Source organism: Pseudorasbora parva, chromosome 1 (genome assembly GCF_024679245.1).
Source record: "Pseudorasbora parva isolate DD20220531a chromosome 1, ASM2467924v1, whole genome shotgun sequence".
NCBI classification, from domain to species: domain Eukaryota; kingdom Metazoa; phylum Chordata; class Actinopteri; order Cypriniformes; family Gobionidae; genus Pseudorasbora; species Pseudorasbora parva.
The window spans coordinates 45,891,382-45,912,988 of record NC_090172.1 but is presented as its reverse complement, the minus strand read 5'-3'; the positions used below and the strand labels follow the sequence as shown (position 1 = coordinate 45,912,988).

The window sequence follows — 21,607 nt, the reverse complement described above, 5'->3', positions numbered from 1 at the left end:
ATGGGAGTATCCACAAAAGCCAACTGATGGAGAGACAAAGAAATTCCAGTATTCGGACATTAGGAGGGGAAAAAAAGTCATTCAAATTTAGTCATAATGGTTCAGCTGTCCTAACCAAAGGAAGAGAAGAGAATAGTATTTCCCTCTTTCGCCCCCTTTCTTTTTTCCTCCTCTTTCTTCCTAGTGTGTGCCTGGATCTTTTATCTCTCTTATTCACTTGGGACTCTTCAAAGTAACAAGCTGCCCTCTCTTCCCTTGGTGCTGGACTTGGAACTCAAATTAGGGACTGCTTGATTAGAGGAGAAGGGGGGGTAGGGTTGGCCTGGGGTGGCAGAATGGCTGTTGGACAGAACAAATCGCACCCTACAAAGTGTCTTTTATCTGGTGGCCCCTCTCTTTGACAGCTCCCTCTCTCGCTCATTCACTGCAGTCGCAGTTGTTTCTCCGCGGTATTCGAGTTGGACATTGTGGGAAATGCCATCCAATCTGGTTTGTGACAGTGAGGGTAGAGAAAGGTAAATGTTCTGTTGATGTCGCCTCTCTTGCATATTCTTGCTCAATCCCACCCCCCTTAGCCAAAGGTCCTGAGTGGAATCTTATGTCCTCGCTGATGAATTAGACAAAACTAACCTGCTCTCATTATTTAGGATCTCCTGGCCAGACCCTGTCAAGCCAAAACGACAATGCAATGAGACACCTTTACAAGAGCAGCCAGACTCACTGCTGTTAAGAGCAATGCAATATGCACCACTGCTCTCTTTGTCAGCACTCTGCAGATAGAAACAGACTGAGCTCCCCTCATGCTCCCCTGCCAATAAAAGTTTTATCTGCTTTTAAAAGGAATCTATAATTCAATGCAGGAAGAATTTTCTATACCAAAACACAAATACTAAAATATGCACAATTCTCACAAAATTCTCACAGCTGCATATATATATATATATACATGTATTCATTTATATTGATACATCTCAATTATGAGATGTATTAATATTTTTAATAACGTCTTTATTTTTAAATGTATGTGTATATTATTTATTTATGCATTGTATCTTTTAAGACATTCAACTTTCCATTATCCACAGAGAAGTTATAGTCAGAAAACAATGAAATGGGACTAGAACGGGGCAGAAATCTGAGGAGGGGAAAACAGGAGTGAGAGAGAAGTGGGAAGACATTTTGGTAGCAGGGTGGGGTGGTCGGGGTGAGCTCTAGACAATCGAGCCGGAGACGAAACAATGGAGCCTCTGTTAGTATGCTGCTGGTGTTTGTGCAGACCAGCACTCCGCACACACAGAACCTGTGCTGGGCCCTCCACCGTCTGTGGCCCCTCAGTAAAACTCGGCTACTGTACCTCGTGTGTAATTGTTTACCTATATATATATATACACACACACACAAAATGTATATAACATTAAGGATTGTATCCTAATGGATGTGTACTCCTGGCTGTTGTATTTCAGAACCGAGTGCAGAGGATTGTGTGATGGAAATGTGTGATTGAGTTGGAGGGTTGTCCGGAGAGCTCCCGAGTGGGCAGAATTGAGTCCAGATGTTTGCCCCTCAGTAGGATATGAGTCCTGTCCTCCCCCAGAGGCCCCTGAGATTCTCTTTTGGGAGGAGGAGCAAGTTATGCTATTTGACATCCAACAGCCCTTCTGACATGGTGAAGTGTCTCTCCCTTCGTCAACTGAGAGATGCTCTGCCGCCCCCCCCACCCCCTTCTGACTCTCTCTCTCCCCTTCTCTTTCGGAGCATGCACGGGGGCAGATGTCAGTCCCGGCAGCAGCAGCCGCTAAATACAGCCCTTTATGACTCAAGCCAAAGGTTAATAAAATCGGTGGCAAATGTATCAATTTTACAGATAAGCCATTCACAACAAGTGTAGGCTGAATAAAAAGTCAATTCAGGCCCAAGGAAACCACATGCAGTAGCAGTGAATGGGTGCTTTTTAGGTGTCTTTTTTGAGAGAGAGGGTAAATGGAGAATTGCAGCCTCTCTCCTTTATTGCTGCCGCGCAGGCCCGGCCAGTAAATTGCTCTGAATGGGGGCTGGAGGTTGACAGGCCCTATTAAGACAAACGGCCTTCCTCATCAGAGAGATAAAATAAATCAGGTGTTTAGTCAAATTAAAATAGTTGAACTAGAGCGAGCCCCAGGGAGCCGCTTCAGAGAAACGCAAGACAGATGTGGCCAGGGGAGCACAGGAAGACACCCAGGAAAGAATTTAACACTGAGCTGGCCGCTAGCCAAGCCAATCGTACTGTTCTCATGCAGCAGCAGGTTACTGTCCAGAGGCAAGATCACTTAGCATTGATTAGCTAAAGGTACAGCGCAGCCTCATGGGAGGATGTGCAGGAGGCATGTACATTGTCTGGTGTGATTATGCGTTGGGTAGCAACACTGTGTTTGATGCGTGCAGGCGAGATAATGAGAGGATACAGAGGTGACGGTGACCCTGTTTGCGAGAGGCACGTCAGCTCTGAGGTGTTTGTGTCTGCTCCTCCCTTAATGAGAATTGAGAGCAGTCATTACATGGCAGCGCCTCCAGTCGTGCAACTTTCGCCAACGCACACACGCACTTGCCCTGTATTGTCTGTCACTAATCTGCCACCTTCACTCGTTTTGTGACAGCTCCCCTTATTTAATAGGAACAATTCCATTCCTCCCCATCTCTCCGAGAAGCCGCGATCACCAGAAGTGGAAAGAGAGAGCGAGACCTTCGCACTTTTAATGAAGCCTTTCAGTTGTCAGACTAGGGTGTTTGGATGATTCCATTCTCAGCTTCGAAAGAGCTAGAGTTTCCCTCCTGGACCGCCTTCTGTGGAGTCCGGGAACTCTCTTGACTGATGCATTCTGTAGCAGTTTGGATGCTCAGCATTTGCTGGCTCCGTCCTGCCCTCTCAAGAAAGAAAAAAAAACCTGCTGATCCCAGGAGCTTCTCGATTGTGGGAGCTTTTTATATCTCTGATGCACAGATCAATTAAGGCTCTGTTTTGCAGCACTTGCTTTGTTTGCTGTTCTGTCTCTAGGATAACTGACCTTTGCCTTCATATAGAGACTATATTTAAAAGGTGAGGGGGACATCTGGCTGATGTAACATGAGATGCAAACCTTTTCTTTTCACTGCTGGGAGAGTGTACAGGGTCACGCAGAGAAGATTTTGTTTTTGTTCTTGCCTTTGGTTCCTTGTGTTTGACTGCATGTGTTCTGTCGCAGGTACTCCAGAAAGTCTTGCAGAGAAGGAGCGACAACTTTCCACCATGATCACACAGCTCATCAGCCTGCGAGAGCAGCTCCTGGCTGCCCATGATGAACAGAAGAAACTGGCCGCCTCACAGATGGAGAAACAACGTCAGCAAATGGAGCTGGCACGCCAACAGCAAGAGCAGGTTAGAATGTGCAAAGCAGAGTGGAGCGCCACCAGAATTAAATTCTGTTCCTGAATTAGATTTAATTTGAATTGAGGTAGCAAATAAGATGCACAATTTGAATTGGAAAACTATTTAAAATTCAAAGAATTTTGAAACTCATTTTTAACTAAAATAGTACAATTTCAATTGTTTTAACTTTAGAAATGTTGTATTTACTTTGTATATATCATCATATTTAATTCACTTTTAATTTAACATTTTAATTTTCCATTATCATTTCCATTAATTTACCACAATCCATTAACTATGTTAAATTTCAATTCAATTCAGTAAATTCCTCTTCCTGTCATTTCAATTCAACTTCCTGTAGGGTGTTGCCAATTCAATTCAAATTCACAATTATTATTTAAAAGGAAGCCAATTCTCCCCAAACCATCTTTCACTGGCTTCATAATGTATGACATTGATGTCCAATAAACCCAGTTGTTTTGTGTAAAGCCATCTAATGAAGATATTATCAGCCATGCATCACACATTCTCATTTTACAGCCTCATTTATCAGAAGAAGCACTTAAAACAAGATTGCTCTTATTTGCTTTTAAATAGGTAATGAGTCCTTCTATTTAGCAATTTAATATTTTAATTTAGTTTATGGCTTGATGTTTTACTCCTTGATGTATCAGGCTCTGTGGTTGTGAGGACGGATGCACAAAGTAATGGTTATTGTATATAATTGATAAAATATTGAAGCACGTAAATTGGTAGGGAAATTGATCACTGTTAGATCAAACTTTGCATGAGAAGCATGTGTAGCTCAATCAAATGAGGCGTACTGAAGGCATCAGCAGCTCATGAGCTCCGTTAATGTCGCACAAGATACATCTCCATCTTCACTGTTTTTTATGGTGAAACCATATAATTGCTTTCAATTTATTATGCAGATTAATAGGTTGCATATTAATTCGGTACGCATTTACCTGAACCAGATATGCTCGTTTCTGAATTTGTCCTATTAATGTCACCCAACTCTCCACGTTAATATCCAACTTTATGAGGATTGTATCTTCATTGTATGCTTAGCTGATTTTAATAAATGGTTATATCAGGCATTTACTGTTTCGCAAATGTTCAAGAATGCATCCCTTTCCATTAACAACAAACAAAATGGAGGGAGAGGATAGAAAAGAGCGAGAGAGAAAGGGAGGGGGTGGGGGGAGGTAGGGGGTGCCTGAAGTTAGGATGTCATTTAGCCATCCAGACACGACACAGTAATTAACTGTTGACACTAGTGAAGAAGCCAGCACAAATTAATCCTGACACATTTGCAGACGGGTGATATCTTACAGTGAACACTTTGTAATTATATTTGAAAATGAAAATTAAATGACACTTAAACCTAGGCTGTCAGGCTAACTGAGGAGGAGGAATGGGGGAGTCTGCAGGGGCTGGGAGAGATGGAGAGAGAGGGAGGATGCGATGCTCTTAACGTCAAGAGCCCACCCTTGGGCAGGCCCGACCACTCCTAGGTTGCATAAACATGCCAGTCTTTCACCCTGTGGCACATCGCCCCGGCCAGGCCTGGAGCTGGGTATAATAAACATTAGCAGGCCTCTGATTACAGTCATTAGGGTCAATTGGTGGACGAGAGATGTTACCCACAAGCTCTGATTGCATATATTATCTGTCTGCATAAATACATGGTACAATAAATCTAGTTGCTCTCTCGTAGACTGTGATAAGGCACATCCTTTAATGTTTTAGGCCAGAGTTGAAGATTCCTGGCAGCTTTCAGCTAAACGAATCATTTTGCTTTCACAGATTGCCAGACAACAGCAGCAACTTCTGCAGCAACAGCACAAAATCAATCTCCTCCAGCAGCAGATCCAGGTCAGTGCTTGACTTCCACGTCTTAATCTCCTCTTATGCGCTTCTGTCAAAAAACGTTACTTTGTTTTTACAACTGTCATCAATCATGTTACAACTGTCACCAATCAGGATAATTGGCCAATGGTAATTCGGAAGGGTCTATAGATGGGGTAGAATAATTATCACTCCCTAATTAATGAAGGAAAAGAAAAAAAACAGAAATGAGAGAAAGCTTAATGACACCAAGCGGTGCCTGTTTGCATGTTTTGTGGAAAAGTGCCCTAAGGGTTTGAGACATGAAAGCCGGTGATAAATGCCTCTGAAATTACACTATCCCAGTGCAGTGACGTGGCAGCGGCTTTTGAAAAACAGGACAGGCACTACTGTTAGCCCCGTTTCCCATTGTCCAGTATTGGAAAAATCACTTTGCGTTCATTCGCTTGAACTCCGTTGCGGCCAGCAATCCTGTAAACATACCGCGTTGACACGTAAATTGCGCAAACCTTGCCTTTTGCAAATATTTGCTGCTTGCTTTAAGTCAGTTTGAGTGATCTTTTGAAGGTCCCTCTTTATAAGTGTGCTTCAAGAATAGGCTCATTGAAAGTTTGCTCTTTGCTTAAAAATAATTCAATTGGATTAGTTGCAAAGTACACACTGTGGTCACCCAAATCCGTTTTCTCGCCACAAAGTGGATTGCACTTTTTTTTTCTCCATCAAGCAATTATATGAAATGAAAAAATGGAAAGGAGGGAGAATAAAGAGAATGCTTACAAGTGCGCCATAAATAAATGTGACGTATATGCGAAGAAAGCGGGGGGAAAGATGCAGCAGAAGAATGAGTGTGCCTTTGTGTGTGCGTGTGTGAGAGAGGGTGGTTGGTTTGTGTGGTATGTGGTGCTTCATCAAGCAAGGTTAGCAGACCACCCAGTCGGAGACATGGACATACACAAGCTGGTCAGTGGCAGTGGTCAAGGTCTTTACACACACCATACACACATAAAAGCCAAGGGCAATGAGAGCAGCCCATGCCTAGAGATACTTTCTTCCTCTTCTTCTTTTCCCCCCCGCTTGCTTTCATTGGAGACAGGTACAACATTCCCCAGTCCTCTTTTCTCTCCTAGTTTCACACCCAATTCACCATTATGTCAGCTGGTCTTCTCTCACATTTTTCATCCCTTTTTACACACTCATTTCATTCTTTACCTCTCAGTCCTCACGTTTCACTCTCTATTTCACATCTCATATCTTCCTGTGCATTTGACATATACTTCAAAGCCTGTGAGCTTGAGGCCCACAGAATGGAATCCAGGAAAGTTTTCTTCTCAACGCTCTACCTATCATTGTGAGGTTAACCATCTGCCTTTCTTTCTTTCTCTGCTCAGATGTGTCAGGTAAAAACAAACCACTGTCTTATTTACACAGCCCGAAGCACGACAGATTTATAGCTCGGCAGTAAAGCTTCTTTCAAGTGCGCTCCTCAAGAGAAAGACCCAATCTGTTAAAGGCTTGTGCTGTTGAAGAGCCTGCAGAACTAGCCACTGTGCTACTACCGTCTGTTATGCACACTCCACCGTGCCATGTGTGTGAGAATTAGCGCTCTTCACTTTCCAGTAGACAGGCCCCTACATGCATTACTGTGTGTTCAGACGGTAGCAGTGGAGTAAGAATTTGTGTGAACGGTTTAATTGCCTTTTGGAGTGGAAGCTGCTGTGTTTGGATGTTCTTAACTAGCGATAGAACTCATCCTAAACAGCTGGGCTACACTATACTGTCAGTCCTGCAGTGCACTGATGAGTAGCTAACAAAAGTAGCTATGTTAACATAACTTTTTTGGTAACATGAGCTAAGCTGTCAAAGTATTCTAGCTTTTACTGTTTCAGGCTAACCTTTCCAAGAAATAGAGGTGTAGCATAATGGTTCACTGTCACATTGTATTGTGCACATACAATATGAGACTGTAAATTTGCAAAAGATTAATATTTTTTTGAATGAACACATATCAGCTTGTATGAGCTCATATAACTATTTTCTATTAAGAAATGCTTCTTGATCACCAAATCAGCATATTAGAATGATTTCTGAAGGATCATGTGGCACTGAAGACTGGAGTAATGGCTGCTGATTTTTTTTCTTTTAAACATTTTAAAGATTTTTTGTTTCAGAATATTACCTTTTTATTGTATTTTTGATCAAAACTTAATCAATAATCTTAACACCATTTTTTTTTTTTTGTTCTACTTGTGAAGATATTGCCTTCTTTAATAGCTACAGTGCTATTATTATTTTAGCCTATATAATGCAGTTTATGGAGCCCTGTTCCCCTTTTTCTGGATGGAACCACTTGTACAAGATTTAAACTCAGGAGACAGTCTCTATCTGCTGCTGTTAATGGCTGTTACACTGTTACACTACAACTTTAAGACCAGAATACCACCAAAAACAAAGACACAGAGAAAGTCAGGCTTAGGACCTGTATCTTATTATGCCTTTTTATCTTCTCTTACTTTGTTTTCATATATCATTACCATTGCCTCCCTTTGTGACCCATTTAACTTCCGTCTCCAGAGGCCATAGCTTGTCGTAAAGAAGAAGGGAAAGTCGGAAGACAAGAGTACGATGCAATGGGAAGCGAGAGGAGGAGGCTTGCTAATGCAGTTCCCTGGCACTCTGTTTTCATTAGAGCTAGCTCTACAAAAAATGCCCAGTGCTCTTAATATACAACAGCTTTTGAGTTAATTAGTACTCCTAGCAAGCTCTTCAGCCTTCATGCAGAAGACGTAAAAGTTGAGTGGTAAAACAGCATGCAAGGATTGAGTTTCCCCGCTGTTAGCATGGAGCGTGTGCATGGTTTAAAGAGCCAGCCTCCCCATCAAAGCGCTACTGTTTTGGCTCACATGTTAAGCGGCGCTTTAGACCTTTATTGCTGATGTAACTGATCACATCACTGGATTCTGTAAACGGGACTGAACGGGGTCCAAATAAAACCATCAGCCCTGTAACAGAATACAGCGCTGGCTCGGAAAACCAGTTCTGATTTTCTCCAGAGTTGTTCGGCAGTGTGCGCTGCCCAAATCAAACCACTTTTAAATTGCCCTTCTCTGTTTCATCCTTTCACATTTTGTACAATGAGCTCAGAGAGATGGAGAGATAGAGACTTTGTCTTTTCAGGAATTACAATGTCACTTGTTATAAAGATAACAGATGTTTAGATTACAGAGTTAGAGGCTTATCAGAACTTCAGGCTCAAGGTTTTACTTCTTATTTATTCCTTTAGCCAAAAGCCTCTTGTTGAGAAATTTCATATGGCAACTAATTCCGTCCAGGGACCGGATTACTGTTATGTGACTGAAGCACAAACTTAAAAGCACCATCAGAGATTGAAGGAGAGGCTTAAGAACAATTAAAAACAAATGTCGAAGGAAATCTTGATCTGAAAGAGAAAATGTGTTACTTATGTAAGACAAGTAAAGCCGCACAAATGAGAACATGTAAAAGCCAACGCCTCCAACAGGAAGGCAAGCCTGTGTTGTTCTTAGCTGTTTAGAATCAGTATTAATCAAGCCGAGTGATTCGGGTTCCGCTGACCTGTTTACAAAAAGCCAGTCTCCCTGACAGTTCCACTCTGTTTTATTCGCCCTCTTACCATTAAAATCTGTGGATGGCTTCCTGTAGGAAAGAAATATCATATCTTTAATATAATTTCGTTATTCTACACAGAAATTAGATTCAATCAACTTTTATGTGAAAAATGTAATTAAAAAGTTTTTAGCCAAAGAAAAATAATAAACAAATAATAATATAACAATATTTTATTTATCAATTTAAGTAGTTTTATTGAAACCTCAGTTGTTCAAAACCCCTTTCCAGTTCTCTTTCTCTTTTCAAATTATTTAATTATTTTTCTTTTCTTTATTTTTTCTTCTTTCTTTATTTTTGAGTTTCTTTGGCTAAAAACCAAAACAACACTCTGATGAATGAGTACTCAAACAGTACTAAGTTTATGACCAAAAGTTTGATCAACGTAATGACATTGATATGGGATTAATCATTTTCCTTTTTTTAATATCCTTGTCTTTTGCTTTGCTTGAGCTCCCCACGATGAAGACATGTGGAAGAAGTCTGTGCATATGGGGTTAGATCACAAAAAGCTTTCTTTTTCCAAGAGGTTGTTAGGAGAGACTGTTCATTGTCCTCTGAGCTCATACATCTCTTATACTTAATACTTATGATTACAGCTGCTGTGCTTGGTTGAAATTGCAAAGGCCTGTACATGTGTGGATGTGTATTAGGTGCTATTGTCTCACTCTCTCTGGGCTCTGTTTTTGCAACGGCAGCTGTAAATTCCCAGGCTGGACTTGGGGATGATCTAGGCCAGGGTTGACGTGCATCTCTAGCAGAGGCTTGGCTCGGATCCAGGCATTCCTGCACGCTGGGGCTGGTACGATGTGAGCTGAGGTGACGTAGGGAGGAGAACACACAGGTGGAGGCAGGCTCATCTTATTGTATACACACACACACGCGCGCAAACATCAAGAGAAGAATGATTCCCTCAAAGGTCAGCATGAACTTTAGATACTGAGTCGAGGCGAGACTGCGGTGTGTTTGAGGAAAAATTCCCGTTGAGATTGAACAACTCTTTCTCTATGAGAATCCCATTATGACGCTCATATACTGTCTCATATCACAGCAAACAAGAGTTTATTAGCTCGGATCTCCCTCCTCACATGGCGCGACTACGAGAGACAGAGAGAGCTAGTCACACTGAGCTGTGTTTGTCAACGGACAGAGATGCTGTTTGTCCGTGTAGGCAGGGCCATTGTTGTGCCGACGGTCGCTTCCTGTGTTTTAAAGCGGACCGCCGGTTCAAACACTCTGTCATTGTACAGGCCTGGTTCTACTTATCTAACCCCAGGGCTCCGCTTCCTCTTGCTACTCTACTGAGAGAAACCTCCACGTGGCTGTCTTCCGCTGTCCTCCCCCCTTTCTTCCTCCCTCTCCCCTCTTTCTCATGCCAGCACCGGCTGGATCACACAAGCCTCTTGCTCTCCATCTCGCACCCTCTTCTGGCAAGCGCCACTTCTCGTCCACTTCTCTCATTCTCAGGTAAAATCTATACACGGTTTCCAGTTTTTTCCCCCTTCCAGATCAGATTATGGGCAGAATCAGGGAAATTCAGAATGGATTTAATGGAATTTGGTCAAATGTATTAATCAGAGGAAGAAGTGCTGCAATCTTGCAAGCTTAGAGGGTTATCAGTAAAATGTGTTATATATTTTTATATAATCTAGGTTTATATGTGCATGTAGATTAGGGGTTTAAACGTTTAAATGACTTTGGTATTGACTATGTTCAGGAAAAAAGGACTACTGTCAAATAAAAATATAGAAAATAAGAAGCACAAATAGATGCAATAGAGAAAAGATATAAATAAAGTAGATATTCCTTTTCAGGTTTTTCAGGTAGGTCTAACAGTAGTTTTTAGGTTTTCAGTCTTCACTGTATAAAATAAATAAAGATTAGTCCTTATTAAGCTTACAAAAATTAGTTCAGTCAGGACCACTTTGAGAATGACATAGGCTTAGGCTCCAAGGTGCTTGAGCTGCCAAACAGCTTGATATATAAATCCCAAGCCTTCAAATAACCAAAAGTTTCTTAGCATATATTACAGAAGGAGATTCAATGATAACACAGCTTTTCTACACAGAATCCAATACTCAATTATGAAGATGCGAGGTGAAGGTAAGGGGTGTAAATGTCTGTGTGACCGACTGAGGAACATGTTTTTGAATGATCTTAAATACTATATATGATTAGAGTAGGTGGAGTAACAAACCAGCTGAGTGTCAGCTGATATCATTTAGCAATCAGTGGTCTGCCTGAACTATGCTTGAATTCCATTTGATCACTCAAGCTCTATAGTCAAGAGCTGTGAGTGTTTTAGTTTGTTTGTTTTTTTGGTGTCATTTGTTTGATTAAATATTCTGCTGTATACATATGCTCTGCCTTTCTCGACTGTTTACGTTCACTTAAGACATGGCCCATTGTTTGCTAGCATACTCGGAAAGACAGGGCATGTTTTTAGCATAGTTTTGTGTGAATTTGCAAGCAAACATTCAGTTGAAACAAGACTTGAAAAATAACTATTTTGTATTTGCACACTGTTTGAGACGCGACTCTCTGGGTGCGCTTTGGATTTGCGAACACAACTCGCAAATTATATACTTTTTTGAAGAACAGAAATCGGCAAAATCGGATGGATGGATGGATGGATGGATGGATGGATGGATGGATGGATGGATGGATGGATGGATGGATGGATAGATAGATAGATAGATAGATAGATAGATAGATAGATAGATAGATAGATAGATAGATAGATAGATAGATAGATAGATAGATAGATAGATAGATAGATAGATAGATAGATAGATAGATAGATCAGACTTCTGTACATTCTCTTCAATATCAACACATTGTCTTAAACAATAATAAAATATAATAAAAAATAGCTTTTGCAGATTTTTTATTATTTTTATCTATGTAGTTATTTATTAGCTGCCAGATTTAAATGAATATAACGGAGTAATTCTAAATGTTTCGGTTCTGTTTGTTCCAGTGCTATAGGATTTGCATTCCTGCTCAGTGGCAGAGGAGTGGCACTATTACAGCTAAAGCAGAAGCTGTTGTCAACATTCACTTCAAAGCAGGAAAGGTTCCCTCACATGTGGTTTTAAATGGTGTGGGGGAGCAGCAGGGAGCCTCTAAGGGTTAACTGATAATAGCTGCATACAGCCACCAGATTAAAGATTCTTTTTAATTATACACAGCTAACCACCAGCATAGTGAAGCCAGACAGACTAAAGACGACTTGTGCAGATGATAGACACAATGTGCCAATGTGTTTTGAACAGTCTGAGAGGCCGGTGGAAGAGTGGGCCTTCAGGATATTCCTTTGTTCCTGTGGACTGATAGACAAATGTCTGTGTATATGTGAGAGAGAACGATCTCTCTCATATGTGTGCCATTTCCCCAGGCCACTGTGAGTTTGCTTCATAGCCGTGTTTATCAGTGGGAGAGGAGGCCAGGCTAAAGGGTTAATCAGAACCAGGTCTTAAACCCAAAACACACACGTCCGCATCTGTGGGTCATGACAAACTTAATTTAATCGTAAATAATACTAAATTCCTGTGTATTTTAACTGTGTAATAGTATTATTTGATGTACACTCAAGAATCTCTGCAGTTTGTCTGAGAATCTACACAGGTTGAAAGCCGTCCTCTTCATCTTTTGCCATTTCAAAGCTCACAAACAGGGATGTAGGAATAATAGCAGTCTGTTCTGAGAAGTTGCATAATGGTGTTCAGGTCTCCCCTCTTACTATTTTGCAGAGCAGTGACAGAATTCACAGAGGAAGTTGAACAAAAAGAAACCCTGTCTGCGCAGACAGAACAGAGCCTCCTAATTAAACACACAAGACTTTGAGGAACTCATTCGTTATGTCTTTTTCTGAGAGAAGAAAAGGTCTCTTCTTTCTTTTCTGTTCGGGATATGTGGGATATGTTCTTTTTTCTTTAGTTTAGCTCATTTAGCTCGAACCGAGTTTCCTATTAATAAAGATCCAGAATATATAAATGCTTTTTTGTTGTTTACTTTATTTAGGGAGAAAATCATATATTAAAATAGACTGTGGCCTGTTAACATATTTTCCATTTCCCTCTGGATCGACGGAATTCGTGTTAAGAGAATTGTAATCCGGTTACTGTATGCCGGTTTTATCTCCTCTCAGTCATATTACAATCACCGTTACTTAGCTGCTGCACATGAAGCTAATTACCATAGCTTTGTCTTAGCCTAGAGCCATTTGGTTTGCCTTTTTAATTCAATGAACAACAATTAAATCCAATATTTCATTAAGCTCCCTCAAATGCACCAGGCGCCATATAATGGTGAATAATTCAGCTTGGGTTTTTAGATAAATATAGGGGTGTCTAATTGAACAAAGATAATGCTCCTAATTTGCCTCTTGTTAGATGGTTTTGGTTGTCTCCCAGCACCCTTGTGATCTCTCATGCTAAAGTCTCATTTATGCAGAGACAGCGCTGAAAACAAGCTACGCTAAAAAAGAATGTGTTGCCAATTAGCATTGTCTGCCAGGCAAATGGATTGTAATAAGGAAGGAAATGAGCACGGGTGTGTGTTTACATCTCTGCGCACACACGTTTTCCTGCGTACTAATGCCCTTCTCTTTACGGTGTGGAGTAGGCTAGCTTCTCCTCCACCAGGATGAGGACCATAACGGTCTCATCAAATCCTCTTGGCTTGTGCCCAGTGCGGCGGAGCCTGAAACGCGCTCATCCTCCATTTAGCGGAGACTGTTAGCTGATGAAGAGCCCAACATGCGAGAGCAGAGATAAAAGAAAGCGGTGACCCGACTCATTAGCCCCCTTTGATTTAATATATTGACACTTGGATACAAATAATTCCATTTAGTGTGCTTGGTTGGAGGGGGAGCGGGGGATCAATTTAATTAGTTATGAAATGTGACTTCTTGTCACGAAGCAGGAGAAACGCTGACGTTAAATAAAGTCATGTGCGGTTCAAACAATAAAGCTCCTGTAGGCCCGTTTTAAAAATTAATGACGCATGAAAACGGGCCTAATAGTTACATCCTCACCAACGGGCCATGATGCTTTTGATATTAAGCTAATGGATGGACGAAGGTGGAACGCCCAACACTAGTTTAAACTGTTTCGGATATTACGAATATAAACAGTGATCGCCTGGCTGAACGTTGATTGCTATAGCTCTGTGCTTTCTGTTAGCTGCTAGATTTGTCTTTAACGTTTCCTTTAACTGTGTGATCAAATAATCGTTGTTTCTTTTTCCACTTTCTGTCAAGAGGAAGAGCGAGGTTTCAGAATCTCACCATTTGATAGAAGAGACATCATTCAGTTTCTGGTTAATTTGTGCATGTTCAGGACAAAAAACATGGTTCTAGTATATAGTCAGAGAGCTCAACACAAAAGCCCAGTTTCCACTGAAATTACCCGGAACAATTTGTCCCAGGAACACTTTTTCCCTCAGACCTGCTGCTGTCTGTGTTTCCATCGCGGTCTAAAGTACCGCAAAGATTAGTCCGGTGACGTAGGACTGCACGAGAGTCTCTCAGGTTCCCACTGGATTTCGTCATCCACAAATAAACGTAATAAAGCCTGAATAAAGCCTCGTCGTCGGTCCATCTGCGTATTTTTTAAACTCCATTGTTGATTTGAATAGCAAACAACTCTTACTGCACGCACAACAGAATTTTTTGTTGAAATAAAATGCTGCGTGAGCTCAACCAATCAGCATGTTCAGCGTCCAAGCCCCACCCCCCAAGAGTTCCTGAACTTTGAAATCTTCAGAACTTTCTTAAGACCCTGGTTCCTGTGGCTGAAAAACACAGAGTACCACCCCAAAGTCCCAAGTTCCTGGGAAAAGTTCCCGCGGTGGAAACGGCTAAACACATACTTGTGTAGTTCCATATGATCATATGACTGCTTAAAAATCAGTCTGTTTGTCTACTTTTTCTGTTAACTGCATACCATCTTCATGCTGCTTCATGATTCAATGGAAAGGTTTTATGGCTTAAAGGGATAGTTTATCCTAAAATAAAAATTTGGTCAGAACCACTATCGTAAAATTTGATTGACAATTAGCATATAGTTTGTATTGGGTGGTATGGTTCTGTTCTGGACAAGAACTCCCTGAGCATCCATGCAGCCTAGCATGGATGAGAGCAGAGAGAGCCGTGATAGACACCCCCACACACCCCCACCCCAGGATAAACGGAACAGAACCAACAATGTGTGGCCTATAGCGTTATTGTCAATATTAAAGTATACAACATAATTCTGGAATTAAGTCCGATTCCGGGGAAATCAGAACGCCAAATCTTGACTTGAGAGGAGGAGCTGGGGATGGAGGTCGGTAATCAGCTCCGGAGAAACGCGATACTTGCTGATAGTACTGAAGGAGCTTATTGATGCAATATTACGTCAATATGCATACACAGCATTATTTATGCTGTGATAGGCATTATTCCTATATGTAGTTGTGATCAGCTGACAGTCAGCTAATGCGAGCTCGACTAACGTGACCTGCCAGAACTAACTGATTTCTGTCATCACTTACTCACCCTTCAGTTCTTTAAGACAGGTACACTGTAAAAAAATACCCATCAAATTTACGGTAAAAAACCGGCAGCTCTGGTTGCCAGAACTTCACCGTAAAAAATACGGCAGTAACGTTTTAGGTTTTACGGGACAACAGCATATAATTTAAAGGTTTATAATGTGGTAATTACGGTTAAAAATTGTTTATTTTACAGTTAAAAACCCTATAATTTGAAAGTTTATACTGAAATAATTATGTGTACATAGTACACTATAAAATAATAATGGTAAAAAAAATGTATTGAACTGAAATATTAAATTACCGACTTATTGAAATGCTAATATCTGTTATTTTCCTTTTATATAATTTGACAATCACCAATTATAGTGGTGATGAGAATCACATGATGAATCAAAGCTCATCACACGCAGCTTTTGGAGGAACAATATTAACATATAGAAGGTGCACACACAAACACTAAACACCAAACACCATCATGGTAACACACATGATGTTTTAAAAATGCAATAAACATTAATTTAGCAACATTAGATGTAACATAAAACCTTAATGTACATAAGTGATTAGAAAAAACTAAGAAGAAACATAGTTAATTCAATGAAAATGCATCAAATGCGAAGTGTCACGTGGGGAATTCTGGGAATGTCAATTTACGTTTTTTCACTGTAAATTACACAATGCCCTGTTCTTTTTCACTTCGTAAAACTGTAAATTTAATGGTATTTTACTGTAAAATAAAATAAAATGTATAAATCTTTAAATTATATAGTTTTGAACTGTAAAATAAATGTTTTTTAACCGTAATTATTACATTATAAAACTTTAAATTATATGCTGCTGTCCTGTAAAACCTTAAACGTTACTGCCGTATTTTTTACGGCAAAGTTCTGGCAACCACAGCTGCCGTTTTTTTACCGTAAATTTTATGGGGATCTGTAAAAAGTGTACACTGTAAAAAAACTACAATTTTTTATTATTTTTACCGGAAAATGCTGGCAGCTGTGGTTACCAGAGAATTATGAAACTATGCGCACAATGAAATTCAAAATTAGGCGGACAAGTACAAGTCTGTGGTTAGAGGAGGCACAGTTTTTTTTATTATTTTTTTATTAAAAATAAATAGAAAACCAGTAAGTATTACATTAAAATGTAAAGCATAAGATTTTTTGTATGTAAACTGCATATGCATTTCCAATAAATTTGGATTATTTTTACATAGACAAATTAATAAACTGAAGGTGATTGATAAATGCCAGTTATACGTAAATGAAACAGTTAGGAATTATGTAATAGTACACAGAAAAACGGCAATGTTAAATGAACACTTCCTAGTGTTGATGTGTGTGCTTTAACTGATTAGTGAGCACACACATGAACACTAGGAAGTGTTCATTTAACGTCTGCGATTTTTCTGTGTACTATTACATAAATCTTAACTGTTTAATTTACGTGTAACTGGGATTTATCTGTCACATTTAGTTTATTAATATAATTAAATAAATCTTACCTGTTTCATTTATAAATGATTTACAAATAAGATTTATCTAGTAAGTTGATTAATTAACTAGTAAGTTGATTAATTTGTTTGTTAAACTTACATAATCCAAATGCATGGAACATTTATATGCAATTCAAATACATGTTTAGACATTTTTTAAGTGCATAAACGTGTAAAGTGAATTACATTTTTAAGAACAACTGACAAAAATTTTAATTGTCACAATATTTGCATGTCAAATTAACAAAATAGTTTTTACAGTATTTTCTCAAAAAACTTACAGGTTTTTAATACCAATATTTGTAGTTTTATCAAATAAATTTTATTAATCACATGTTGTAAATATAACAAAATATTCTGTTTAATAGTTTACAAAAGTTCACTGTGATTCAAACAAAAAAATATATGCTTTTGGGTTTTCTATACTTTTCTGTTGGGATTTTACATTGTTTTTCTGTAAATTTCACGGGCATAAGGTTAGATCTATTGCAGTTATTCACCGTATATAGTAAGGAAACTTTGTGTTAACCAAATAACAATTTTTAACTGTAGCATTTTTACAACCTTTGACCGTTAAAATCACGATCATTTTTTACAGTGTATAAGTTTCTTTTTTCTGTGGAACACAAAAATTTCGAAAAATCTCTCAATGTTGTTTTGGACCTAGGTCTTAAAAATTGTGCGTGTTCTGCAGAATAAAGACAATCATACAGGTTTGGAGCAACATGAGGGTGAGTAAATGACAGGATTTTTATTTCTGTTTAAACTATCCCTTTAACAAGGTTGTGAGGAATCAGGAGATGAAATTAGATGAAAAAGACCTGAATTGAGCTCGTTTTAGTTACTCTTTTAACATTTCGCATCTACCGTGCGTAGTGACATTGACACTGGGTGTTAAAAAAAAAAGCCATTTATAGGAAGCCCTTGCTTCTTCGCATCTCATCTTAACTGCTCGGCATTAAAAAATCAGTAGTCCAAACCCAGTCAACAGTGGTATAAAGCAGGCGCTGTCCGGCCAGCATCGACCCCTGAATCTCATCAGAATGCACCTGTCACTTGCCGCCACACCACGAGCCCTCCTAGACCTTGCAGGACGGACCTATACTTAGCTCTCATTGTGCCTGGGCCCTGTAAAGGGAAAAATATCAGTTGGTGGAGAACACATCCTCCAGTGTGATGTTGACTTAGTTTCCTCTCCCCTCCTGCCTGGCCCAGTGTTTTCCCTGTTAATGTTGAGCAAACTGTTTTGTCTTTGCATTGGCTTTTTAACGTGGTCCTCAGCCTCCGTAGTGGGCACACACACAGGGGGAAAGAAGGCAAGGCATTAATAGCCTCTACTGTGTGCGGCCAGCCGGCAGTTTAGAAAGGGGGCCCGTGTTTTCTTAGGGCTAGGGTGGCAAAGCAAAGCATTCAGCCCTGCGCGTCGCAGCACAAAAAAAGGGCCGCTTGTGTTTCGGATGGGGCGGAGGAGGGTCCAAGCATTCCCGACGGAATACAATGAATGGGCCGTTTTGTCTTTCGTCCGTTTTTCATGCACACTGAATTGTTGTTGTCTTTCTCTCGCTCTCCATTTCTCCCTCTCTCTCTTTTTCATAATTATTCTTCCCCGTCACTGGGTGTGCACATGACATTTGAGCGTGTTTTAAAGTCTCAACACTCTCATGTGCCTGCAATAAAGTCCCGGCCGTAACAATGTCAGCTTTCTGCTGGACAACAGAGCGCTCTCTGTTGTTCTCCGGGCCCAGCTGCTGGAAGGGTAGAGCGAAGACAGTGGCTTAGTCTGCACACAGATGACAGGAAGAAGGAGAATGCTCTTCTCTCTCTCTCTCTCTCTCTCTCTCCTCTCTCTCTCTCTCTCTCTCTCTCTCTCGATGGACTCACTGGACAATACATTTTTAGTTAATGGGTGGTCTGGCTCTAGATTCTTAGTTCTAAACTGGTGGGTCGTGACCTAAAAATGGATCACAGGTCTGTTCTGATGAGGATATTGTTATTATTAAGATGAAGAAGAGGAAATGTTATTGTTGCTGCAACATTATTTATGAATGAACACATGGTTATATGCATTTTATTTAATTTTATTTAAAGTTTCATGATAATATTTGTCATTTACTCCTAAATTCAAATATAATTATATATTCATCTAGAGGGAGATCTAATAGTATCTGGAAGGAAAGGGACAGCAGTTTGTATTAATTACGATTCATTTGAATTAATAATCATTATACATCATTATTTTGTTCTACAGAATGTTGTCTTTCTCCTTTACTTTTGGCAATAATATAATTTCCCCTTTTCGTATAAAAGTATTGCCTTATTTTATAATTTTTTTTGTTTAAGTAAACAATTTCTTTTCTATATTAGACCTTCTAATTATATCTTAAATATTTATTATTTGGAAGGCTAGACCAAATACAAAAATAAATATTGATCTTTAAATATGTCATGCATAATTCAAAAGTCCAGTAAAGAAAGTAAATAAAATATGAAAAAAAAAGAAAAAAGAAAAAAAACTTGCGTGAATGAAAGCATAAATGCATATCACACGAGGCGTTCAGCTTCTGGGTCTGGGGTATATTGTGTATTGTGCTGGTGGCTCTTTTCACAGATATGAGATGTATATGTGGGATAATGATGTTGGCCTAAGACTCATTTGTGGGTTTGTTTATGTCTGTCCTTTTCTCCCCTCATTACCCATGCTGTTTGAGCCAGTCCCCTCGGGTTTAGCCAGTTTACTGCAAACCTTTTTAATTTTATGACCAGACCCTGACAGAAAAAAATATTTTTCTCTTTCCTCTCCTTCTTTATTTCTTTTCCCTCTTCTCTTTATTTCTGTCATTGTGTAAACTGAGTCCCACAATAATAGTGTCATTCTAGAACAAGTAACCCTGAAAGCATACAGCGAGTGAATTAAATGAGTAGTTAGAAAGAGGTGGACGTGATATTTGTGTGCACTATGCCACAGCAGTGCTGAGCTCAGAAGACTACTAAAGCCTTAGGCTCGTCTTTGATATTTTATATGCAATACAACCCTAATTGCTTGAAATATTTACAGACTTAAATTACATTTTAGGTTCTTAGAGGCTCAACAAGAATTTGCCTTAAGAACATATTTCTGTTGAACACACACTGATCACATTTTGCTGGTGCTCTTGAGGGAATAGCCTTTACCCCCACATCTTTGTACTGAACTAATTTACTAATTTCAGCATCCCAGCATGATCCTCAATCCTCCCCTAGTAATATTAAGCAGCACACTTATTTGATTATTCATAAATTACGATCAGATTTTTGTAATAATAATAAAAAAACTAGAAAAAACTAGAAGTGTTTTAAAAGGGATAGTTCCCTCAGAAAGTAAAATTCTGTTATCATTTACTCTCCCTCACGTTGTTCCAAGCCTGTATAAAAGCAACAGGTGATAGTTTGAAAAATGTCTTGAAAGTCAATGGGGTCTAGTGTTGAAGACACTAAATTATTACCATTGTATGAGCAAAATCTATCTTATTTTGTGTTCTGTGGAAGAAATAAGTCATACAGGCGTTGAATGACATGAGTGTGAGTAAATAATACTTTTCAGATGAACTAGTGCTTTAACAGTATTATGCCAAACTGAGCATGAAATTCAGAGATTGGAGCTCAGATGTGTGTGTATATGCTTTTTTTTTGCTGTGAACTCCAGGATGGGCTTAAAGTAAAGCTGAAGTAGAAGGCTAAGGGTGGGGAGGAAGGGGCCGTTCTGCTTTTAACAGCTCGGACTTAATATAGACATATTGGAATGGCTCTTTTCCAAGAGGGCTTGTTTTACTGTGTAAGGAATTAGCAGAACAAGAAGTCATCTATTGGTTATTCCTCCAGACGAGCTGAGCACGAGCCAGTGTCTGGTTTCTGTGCACCTTGCCCCGTTCGGCACACGCGCATACACACTGTGAGTCCTCAGAATACATTTGTCCATTTGTCCTCTGTCAACTCAGGGTCTTTTGTCAACGGTGGCGTAATATACATCCAAATACACATGAAAACACTGTTTGCTTGTCCTGTTCCAGTATCGGGAACGTTAATCTTTTACCTGTTTAAAAAACCTCACAGAACAAAAGAGAGAATGAAAACAAGAAAACACGGTGCTCATCGACCGATAAGCCTTTGAGTCTGTGGGCTAGTGGATTGTCAGAGGCGGGTCGGTCCAGGTCAAAGCCATGGCCGCAGCACAAAGCCTCTTTATTCCCGGTCCTGTATCTGTGTGGCTGATGAGGGCCTCCTGCAGAACTCCACGCTAACAGAGCAGAAAGAGGAGAACAATGTGTTTAGTCTGTGGCACCAAGGTGGAGACCAGGTCTTAATTCCGGCCCTGCACTGACAGAAAGAGCGGGGATCAAAGTCCGACTCAGCCCTATCGATCCACGCGGCCCGATTGTCATCAGGGGCTGAAGTGTGAGCCTTGTGAATTGTGAGCGTGGGTTTATGTGTGTGCGTGGGTGGGATTAGAGCTCAAAGCTGCAGCCGCCGTGTGCTGGAGGAGTGCGGTTAACTGATAAATGACCTGTGACGTGGGAGTAATGTGTACTTGGGGATCTATGGGATTGTTTAAAAAATTGACCTCTTCAGAACAGAATAATGTGCAGACTCCCAAGCGCAGAAGTGGTTTCATTCAGCAAAGAGCTCTCTCGCTTTCTCTCTCGCTCTCTCTTTGCTGG

The 21,607-nt window shown here is 40.0% G+C and overlaps 1 protein-coding gene across 15 annotated transcripts in view; it reads left to right on the top strand.

Annotated features, from left to right (window-relative positions):
* The window catches only part of sox6 (SRY-box transcription factor 6), a 155,001-nt gene that overhangs the window by 82,979 nt on the left and 50,415 nt on the right, over positions 1 to 21,607 (top strand). For all 15 annotated transcript variants that reach the window (XM_067442909.1, XM_067442917.1, XM_067442916.1 and 12 more), the window contains 2 exons: positions 3,219 to 3,391; positions 5,192 to 5,260. In XM_067442909.1, the coding sequence (XP_067299010.1) occupies positions 3,219 to 3,391; positions 5,192 to 5,260 (242 nt within the window). The remainder of the gene's footprint in view (positions 1 to 3,218; positions 3,392 to 5,191; positions 5,261 to 21,607) is intronic.